The following is a 10,017-nucleotide window of genomic DNA, read 5'->3' as shown; positions in this document are numbered from 1 at the left end:
CCCACCAGTGCTGCAGTGATTAAAGAAAACTACACGCATGAAATGAACGTTTGCACATCAATAACTCACCTTGAATTATTGAAGTAAACTTTATTCTTCTCGCATGCTTCCTTAAGAAAAAAAACGAATCAAAATTTGTGATGAATGTAAAATAAATGAGGCCACTTTTAACAACAGAAAAACGATATGAATAACCCCTTTCATAGATTCTGAGACAACTCGTGCAGTATACATCTGGATTATTCAGCCATATGCTCCCAACATATGCAATCTCAATAAACCCTTACAATAAAAAACATTTATAATGATAAAGTCTCAAGCTTAGAAAGGCGCACTACATGTCCATGCAATCAGATTCAGAAACAGCTTTATGGCCAAGTAGGTTTACACATACAAGGAATTTCCCTTGGTGTATATGGACCATACATAAACACACAGCTAAAACCTTAATAAGATTTTAATGAAATTTGCTTGTTTGTTATTTCATTCTTCGTTCATAGCGAAGGTTTGCGAGAAAACGTTTTTTATGTTTTTAAGGTAAGTCATTCATATAGTCATTTTGTTGGTAAAGTATTCCTTTAAATGCTTCACAGTAGTCGACATGGGTTTTATTTATCTAAAATTATGGTTTAATCTGTGTCTTTTTTAAATGAATAGCCAAACTAATCTTCTGCAACTTGTATTTTTTATTATTGCAACCAACTGGAAGACAATACATCACATAAACATCATTGCAATTTTTCAGAAAATGGAAAACAAAATAAAACAACATTTATATATTTTTTGCCACGGTATTGGACAACGTTGATATTTACATGTAGTGATGAAATAGGTCTTGAAATCATTCTTTGGCAATATGATTGCACAATAGGGAGAGAATTGAACATTAACTGAACAAAAAACAAAAAAAAACAACTACACCCGGGAGCACTCTGCATCACATCTCACAGATCAATAACAGTTTTGCATTTTGACATCTCTAACCTATGGCTTTCCAATACTCAGACAGTCACTAAAAAAAAAATGGCAGTATTGTAGATAATTTTGTCAGAGAGAGAAAAACAAAACAGAACATGAAAACGCGCATAACAAAAGAAAATGGCAACTGTATATTTTAAGAGGCGTTTTATTTGTATGTTTGGCAGGTTTGAAACTAACACTTGTTTTAAGGGGCTTTTTAGGCAGTGAAGTATATTTCCTTTGCTTTAATAGTAGCCTATATTTGTGTGTTTTTGCAGGACTCAAAGGTCAGGAGTTCATCCCTCCTGCATGTCACCGAGTGAGTCAGAGGGAAAAAATGTGGATTGTGTTCCCCTTCGACATGCCTCTTGCCAGCTGAACACGTTATTAGTCACCACAACAGTGGATTGTTGCCACAAATACAGCATAGTGCTTGACCTGGGCCGCGGGAGCACTCTATGACAGATATCAGATGAGAGACGGATGGCACACAACAAGACAGTGTCTCCTTTTAGCCTTTTTTTCTTAATATGTCGGCATGGATACCATACAAATGCGAAGCCAGTGATGCATGCTACAGGTGGCAAAAGACTGTACCGGAGGGTGGGACATGCATTTGTTTGCCTGCTTGGCTCGCTGACTATCACTCGACAAAGAAAACAAAATAAAACTTGTGACTGCTGCTACAACCAAACCCAGCCTGATTTTATCCTGAAAAGCTGCAAGTGGAGGGTATTCAATACTTTATGCATTACTGTTTGTGGAATAATAGAGTGGTGCAGGAATGAGTCCTTAAACCCAGGATTGAGTTCGCATTTTTGATTCCCTCGTCTGGAAGTCAACGTCTTTTTGGATGCCTAAAATAAGATCTGTGGTGAACACAAGCTTAAGAGATTTTCAGGTTGTGTTTTACGACATACAATAAGTCAGAAAAAACCCCACTGGTGTCGTAAAAATTGCGATTTCTTTAAAACAAAAAACTACAAATCGTCATCAGGTCGAACGTTAGCCGCCGTTAGCTTGGCGGTAGTGAAGTAAAGTCATGCGAGCGTAATGTAGTTTTCTTTATAGCATAACGTTGGCATTTTACTTAATTTACGCTCTAAAAATCATTAAAGGGGTGTTAATTTGTAGAGATAATACTGCTCAACAAAAATTATACATTTCATAAATGTGTGTTTGCCACGGATCTTATTTTCTGCAATATTCCACAATCCAATGGAAAAATCCTATTGTTTTTTTGTCGAGGGAGCCCTAGCTATGCTAACTTCCCTGTCGGCCTACAGAAATACGTCATCACCGCACCACTCTATGGCAGTGTGGTATTTATATCACTTCTGATGCAAAAATGTCAAAGCCCCCAACTGACCCTTGTGGATTTCCATGATATTGTCTTGTAGATTGGCAAAATATATTTAAATGAACACCTCCAGACAGAGCTCTTGAGATAAATATGTATACAAGCTTGACATCCACAAGTGATTCCTTTAATCAAAGGGTACAATACTGTTTGTAAATTAAAAAAACGATGCCATCTCCTACATTCCTCTTTCTTTTCAACACTGTTTGGAGATATGAGGTTCTTTCAAAGTTTCCCATGCCCGTCCGATCCAAACATTTACACTGACTATGCCGATGGGAAAATAAGGACACATGTACATTTACACACAGGAGAGAAAAAGTAAACAATACTGTTATAAATAAAGACGTGAAACGTTCTGACATGTCGGGGGGGACATGACGACAGAGGTACTGAGGGCAGGCAGGCAGGCAGGCACAATGTTAAAGGGTGTGTGTTCCTGGGCACACAAACAAACTCACACACTCTACAGATGTGTTCTGAAATAACACTGGGGTTAACATTGAACACCTAAAAATCACTGTACAGGCAGAAGAAGACGGAAGCCCACCCCTAAGAGGTGATCCAGCTGGCCTACAGAGCCTGAACCCAAAGCCCGAGAGGTGCAGAGTGATCCCCCCCGCTCCTCCCTGAAGACGTGTCTTTGAAAGCCCACTCAGAGGAAAAATAGAACCCAAAAAGATTCAAACTAAACAAAAAAACAAACAAAATAAATCCATTATAATCACGGGTATAAGAATTGGCGGCAAAACTTTTTTTCTTTCCTCTAGGATCAAGGTTTATATGAAAATAAGTCATGCTTCATGCTAAATACATTGTTTATCTTACATGATCTTTGAATAAAAAAGATTTGCTTTTTATCTTATTTACAAGCACCCATGCAATATAACTGAGAAAGTCCTGCAGGTCAAATTGCTTCAATTAAGAAAGGAAAAAAATAAAATATTTTCTAACCTTTTTACAGAGTTGCCCGCGTGGGACAAATTGCTTATATCTTTATGAGGGAAGAGTGAGGGTAAACAGACACAAACAGAAATCTAAAAACCCACAGTTCATGTATATAGTTAATTTGACATTGTCAAATGAATAGGAAGGTGGTTGTAGCTAACTGGTAGCTACCATATCTATACCAAGTGTCTACGTCTATGGACAGAAGTACTGGGGAAGATTCAGGGACGTTTTACATTATGCAACAACAACAACAACAAAATGAAGGAGATATTGCCTCAGACCCGGCACACTATCCATCTCTATGGTGATAAACATGACCATTTTTTTTCATTTTAAAATATCTATTCTTAAATACTATGAGTGCTCTTGAAATAAACCCCATGATGCTTCTATTATAAGTGGTGTTAAATAATCTTAAGTGCATGAATATATATCACATTGGGTTTTACAATTATTTTTGACGCTTGAGGTCGCCCTCCCTTAGCTCTTCTTTACCGCTATGCCTTCTTTATATTTTTTCATTTTTTGTCAGCTGTCGTAATCGGCTACATGAAGCAACCTGGTCGCTTTATCTTTGGCACAGTCTCACATTTGTGCTCGTGGATGTCGGAGAAGTGCGAGCGAGCGAGCGTCCCGGGGAAGAGCGCCAAGTCTCGTTTTTGAAAAAGGCTCCGCTGCCGTCGTATTTTTTTTCCTGGCATCACTGCGAAATTGCTACAGATTCACATAGAAACAAACAGGTAAGACAAACAGCCATCCTTTGTGTTCGTGCACTGCGCGCTCCTCAATGTGATTTGGTTTTGTCGCGTCGTCCAAATTAGTGACAAAACATGCGTTGTTGTGTTTTTTTTATGGCTTTCATCCCCTTTTTAAACAACGAAAACAACAGAGACACATGAGAAATACCCATCGATGTTAGTGTTGCTGAACATGTAGGAAAACATAGATTTTTGATATTGCCACAAATAAGTAGGATTCACCTAATGCCCTGCAGATAGATAGAGGGAGATGAGACGTGTCCGTAGAGACTAATGCTGTAGTTACCTGTTGACCTATTTGTGTATGTGTGTTCGTGTGTGTGTGTGTGTGTGTGTGTGTGTGTGTGTGTGTAGCGTCCATTTTGCGTGACTACGTGTGTGTTAGTTTCTCAGGGCCTCTTTCTGCTCCTTCTGGCCCTTGGCGGTGCGGTTTGTGATGTTGTTGAGGCAGGCTCGGACCCCCGCCAGGTGGAGCAGAGACCCTGCCGCCTCCTTCATCTCCTCGTCGTCGCTCTCCGGCGGCTTCTCCACCGCCGCCGCGCGCCGCTTCTTCAGGGGCAGCGTGTCGCTAATGCCCCTCGCTCGGTTTTTGGTCCACAAACTGCTCCCTGCCAGAGTCCCAGCGCCCGGCCCCGAGCTACGTCTCTGTCCGCGCAGGGACTGCTGGGAAATGTAGTTAGCAGCGGCGGAGGTGATTTGAGAATCCAGCGAGATCTCCCGGGGCTCGGGTTTGACGTCCGATTGGATCTCCACTGCGATGATGTCGTCGTCGTCGTCCATCCCGGAGGAAGGGGAGCAAAGCCTGCTGGGGGATTTGGCGGTGCTGTAGGTGTGGTCGTCCTGGAGGTCCTCGCTGCAGAGTGGCGGGGAGTAGCGGGACGGGCTGTCCTGTCCTCGGCTTAGATAATCTCCCAGGGATGATCTGTATGAGGCAAGGACAGGAGAAAGTGTTACTGCCAGCCAGGTGGCCCGCTGCACCCCCCCACTCCACCGAGGCTCTGCATTTGGCTGCAAAGCAAAAAGAATCCATGTGATAATCTATCAAACTCAAATAGCCCCCTAGGGCCTAATTGTGCATATTTTTCAGGTCAGATTCAAACCTACGAAAAAAAGAGTCAGCATACCCTTTTTTTTTCTTTTTGGTGAAATGACTCATTCTCAGATTGCCACCTATGCATTTTCCTCATGACACTGTGCATTTTGAGCATGCTCCCTGAGGTGCTGAAACATGCTGAGCACATAAAGAAGCTTTTGAAGTGAGGATGAGGATTCTGCAGCCGTTTAACCGCTATGCGCTTTGCATCAGCCGCCGCATTACAGTGCAACACATGTTGTTGCTCCTGTAGTCAGGAGACACTTTTCTCTGTACGGAGTTAAAGGACAGGGGTGTTCTCTGACAAGCGATACATCTAAAAGGAGCTTCTGCAGCCTGCCCTGTACCCCTGGACATTTCCCCCCACCCTCAAAATAAGAGTTAGCATATTAATATCTTATAAGAAAAGCATGCACCCCTTACAGTGATCAAATATTCACTGCATACCTTTAGTGAGACTTTGGCTATGTTTAATTCATTGTGCGGTGCAGGCCATCACACTCTTGTGCTGCTATGATGGATGTGCATGTCCAAGCACGCTCCGAATGTTCTTTGAATCATGAGTCCTCTCCCTCTAATAAACCTGTTTGTGTGTGTTTTTGTGTGTTTGTGTGAGACCGTTATATAAACACACCTGGATGAATTGTCTGGAACATCCAGGAGCGTGTGAATGCCTCTGACTTTTGGACATAATAAAGATGTAATTATGTAAACTATCCGTGGAAAGTTTTTGGTGCGAGGTCTGTTTTATGTACGCGTGCATATTTGTGTTTATTTGAGGGCTACTGTGTGTGAGCTTGTGGGTGTGTCTGTATTTGACGGAACACTTTAAAGGGGCCCTATTATACTTTTCTACTGTAGTGTGTTATATAGGTTTGTCTAGTTGTAAATGGTTAAGGCTAAAATCCTAAAGTTCCCTCCAGAGGGAGTTTCTCACCCACACACTCCCCCCCCCTGCCTGAGAAGCCTCCATTTGACTCCTTTGTTTACTTCCGTAACATAATGACTTCACTACCTAACATCTGTGCTTCTAATGGTTAGCACTCAAAAGCAATTTAAGTTGTAGGCTAAGGGGCGGGACAGCTCTAAGCATTTGATAAATCACAACACAGCCGGCTAGCTAACCAATCAGAGCAGACTGGGCTCTGGTTTCAGACAGAGGGTGAAAAGAGGTGCTGCAGTATGTTTAATCAAGTAGAGGATCTGAGTACTTTTTCCACCTCTGATAATACAGTAAACAGGAGAAAAGTAAACCCACCTTATGGCTGAGGTTCTGCTCCCCACAGGGCTTACAGGTAGGGGTCTTATCACAGGGAAGAATGCCTGGCTACGGATACGGGCGCCATTTTGGATCACACCACGGGGAACTAAAAGAGAGAGAAAAAAGCACTTGTTAGAAGTTATACACACAGATAAAACCACAAATCACATGCAACACAAACATCAGTTTCAAAGTAGGAAGGAAAGATTCTTCAAGACCCGATCGGACCTAGACTCCGGGAGCAGCTCAATGAGACTTCACTGGCTGTCTGAGGAGGCCAACAGGGCAATATTGATGAGCAAGGCAAGGTTAAATTGAGCGGGAAAGCGTCATAAATGAGTTAAGGCCGCTGCGAATCATTCAATTACCAACGACCGCTGGGCTCGGCTGAATCCGGCCTGTCTGAGGCTGTGGACTGAGCAGCAGGCAGCGAGAAGTTAAAGGGCAATGCTGCACCTTTGAAAATGTGCAAGAAATTACACATTTGTCTTTGAAACTTGGATAAAACTCATACAATGACATTTCTTTTGTGAGCCACATACAATACTCCAAATTCAAAATGTATACCTTTATTAGTAGTATTTGAGTAAGATTCTTTCCACTTTTCCACTGTTTATTATTTTCTCGATTTCAATACGAAGCGATTTGAATAGGCAAAAAACACAACATTACAATCAATGAGGACGATATGTTTAAGAATTGTTAACCTAAATTAAACCTGAGATTAAGATTGTCAGAACAAAGTAAAGGAGCCCAAAATCATCAATCAAAACCCCAAAATGTTTAGTTTAATAACATTGAGAGGCCAGAGAAATGGGGGCATTTTTCCTGAAAAAAGATGACTGAAACGGGTAATCAATTATTACAATTCCTGCCGGCTATTCATTTCCAGTCAAATAATAGTTTCAGCTCTAATTAGGTACACCATTTCATTTCACCTCTATCAATGACACTGACTTGAAGGTGAACAAGATATGAATTAGAAATGCATCTGTATAAATCTGTCCGACAGCTTACTAAGAATGACAGAAAAAAGTAATGAACAGACTGTTTTGTTGAGACATAGATTTGTGACAGAAACATTTCCCAGGAGCACAGTGGGCTCCATCATTAAGACGTTTCCAGAAATTGTCCATCTGGTCAACACTTACCAGGCAGAAAGGGCCTTGGTTAGGGAGCAAAAAGGAGAATAAATGGTCCAATGGCCTTGGTAACAAATTGTCAAGGAAACTGGAGAATCTACCAGAAGGACAACTCTCCAGTACTCCATCTAAGAGCCATTTCACTCTGCTGAATGAACAAGCATATGGCAACCCACCTGGAGTTTACCAAATAGTGCTTTCTCTGATCTAATGAGACAGAAATGGAGTCCTCGGGTCTGAAATTTCAACCGGGAAAAAACGCATACTGCTTATCACCTGGTGTCACTACGCTGCACAGCACGACTTTGGCTCCATCATATAAAACACAGCCGAGTACAGACAGGCCCTCGAAGAAAAATGCAGCGAACTAGGATTAGCCTTCCAGCAACACAACACCCCGAAGCACACATCCAGGATAATGGACTGGCTTTGGAACAAATCCCTGAATGTCCTCGAGTATCCCCACCCAAAGCCTGGACTTGAAGCCATTTGAAAGTCTGTGGGGAGACCTGAAGATCGCAGTGCAGCAACACTCCTAATCCAATCTGACAGCTGGTAGACGCAGGATTTACAGCTGTAGTCCCTGTCAATGTATTCTGCATACTGTAGTGACATTTCAGTTTGGATTTTTAATACATCTGCCCATAAGGAATAGATCGACTTACTGGCTACGGCGAGAAGATAGATACCACTTTTGTGTGTGTATGCTAAACAACAAGCTAGAGGTAGCAGCCAGCTAGCTTAGCATAAAACAGGAAAAGGTGGATGTGTCACTTCAATACCTTTTTCACAGATTAAACAAACAAGATATAATGTGTTTATTAGTAAGCTCTTAGTGTGCCTGGATATATCATTTTGATATATTTGGAAAAAGCCAGGATAGTTTCCACAGACTCCCATCCTTATGCTAAGCTAAGCTAACAGGCTGCTAGCTAAAGCCTCATATGTGCTTTATAGTCATGGCATGAGTGGTGTCAATCTTCTCATCCAACTCTCAGCATGCTAGTGAATACACTTATTTTCCAAAATGTCATACATTTTTTTTTTTAACATTTGTATGTTTTCACTATTTCATAATGAATAAGGATTATGAGTAGACCAGTGTGAATAACGAACATTTTAAGAATTCAACTTGTGATGCCATAAAGATTTAAAATCAACTTGACATGGAATTAATTTAACCTTCCATTGTGTCCAGGGGGATTTCTGATGACAGTGGAACATCTTTCTGGTTCAGAACTGTCTCAGTATTAAAAAAAGAATAACCCTTTTAACCACCATCAGATAATAGCTTTTTCTTATTCAGCTTTATATTTTCCATCAAGGTCAAAGTCATGACTACGGTTTCCTACTCCCTGACAAATAATAAAAATACTGAATGGACTGTTAAGCTCCAGAAGGGACATCTATGTTGATGCTTTCAACTCTGCAACAGCTGTAAATCTATATCTATATCTTTATTGTCTGTGTTGCAGAGGAGAAGAGAGGTGAAAAGGAGAGTGCGTGTGTTCATCTGAGCCAAAAGCTCTCATTACTCAGGGTCGGCCACTCACCACCACGCCATCCCAGCTCAGTAAAACAGCTGTCATTTTCATCTCGGGGTCAGTTTGCATTTTGCACATGACGACCTGCTGTTTTCTTATTCTGCAGCAGAAGCAATATTTAACTACAGCTGAATAAACTGTAGCTTGAGTTCTATTTTTATAAATCTCAGTAAAAAAAGTGGTGCAGTGATGATGTATGTTTTAGGTGGCCCCGGAAGTTGGCATCTCAAGGGCTCCTTTGACAAAAAACAAAGGGGATTTTTCCCTTGGGTTTTGGAATATAGCATAAAATAAGATATATGGCAAACACAAGTTGATGATATTGACACATTTGTCCAGAAGGATAATCGCCGCATATTAAAATATTTGTATAACAGTTGAAGCGTAAATGCCGGAAGTAAAAAAAGTGAACGTTTGGCTAAAAACAATATACATCACAGTTGCATCACTTTGCAACACTGCTAAGCTAACGGTGGCTAACGTTTGACATGATGATATTTAGTAGTCTTATTTAGTCACTTGTTTGCAACCACCTTTGTGTGACATATAGAAGCTTCAGACATCAAGAAAAAGGTCTGTTTACTGACATTTTTCATCTTTAAAAAAGTGTCTATATTACCCACGGACATTTTTTACAGGTATATAAACCAAAAACCTGTTGGAAAAAAAAATGCACTTTGAGATGAGGGAAGTCATTTATGTACCACTCTATTCATGATTGATGTTACGAGGATAAATGTAATTCACTCCAGGAAACGCAAGCTCATTAAAACATACAAGTTGTCCCGCGAGGCCCCCCGGAAAACACTCCCACAACGTGTATTTCTTTCAACGGAGCGGATGAGATATGACGGTTGTGTTTGTCGTTTGTTATAGTCGGTGTGTTGCTGTAGCCTTTCCCCTGGCCGGCTGTGTCCACAGTAATCTTATTGACTCCAGTTAGTGCGG

At 41.1% G+C, this 10,017-nt stretch overlaps 1 protein-coding gene across 3 annotated transcripts in view; it reads right to left on the bottom strand.

Moving 5' to 3' along the window:
• Positions 1-668: 668 nt before the first annotated feature.
• LOC307014682 (forkhead box protein N3-like) overlaps positions 669-10,017 on the bottom strand; it is a 73,474-nt gene continuing 64,125 nt past the window's right edge. For all 3 annotated transcript variants that reach the window (XM_079642753.1, XM_079642755.1, XM_079642754.1), the window contains exons 5-6: positions 6,381-6,489; positions 669-4,951 (exon numbers count right to left, since the gene is read on the bottom strand). In XM_079642753.1, the coding sequence (XP_079498879.1) occupies positions 4,411-4,951; positions 6,381-6,489 (650 nt within the window). In that variant the 3' untranslated portion in view covers positions 669-4,410. The remainder of the gene's footprint in view (positions 4,952-6,380; positions 6,490-10,017) is intronic.

The sequence above is a fragment of the Notothenia rossii genome (genome assembly GCF_949606895.1).
Source record: "Notothenia rossii genome assembly, chromosome: 8".
Taxonomy (NCBI): Eukaryota; Metazoa; Chordata; class Actinopteri; order Perciformes; family Nototheniidae; genus Notothenia; species Notothenia rossii.
The sequence above is the reverse complement of the archived record's forward strand: the minus strand, read 5'-3'. Positions and strand labels throughout refer to the sequence as shown.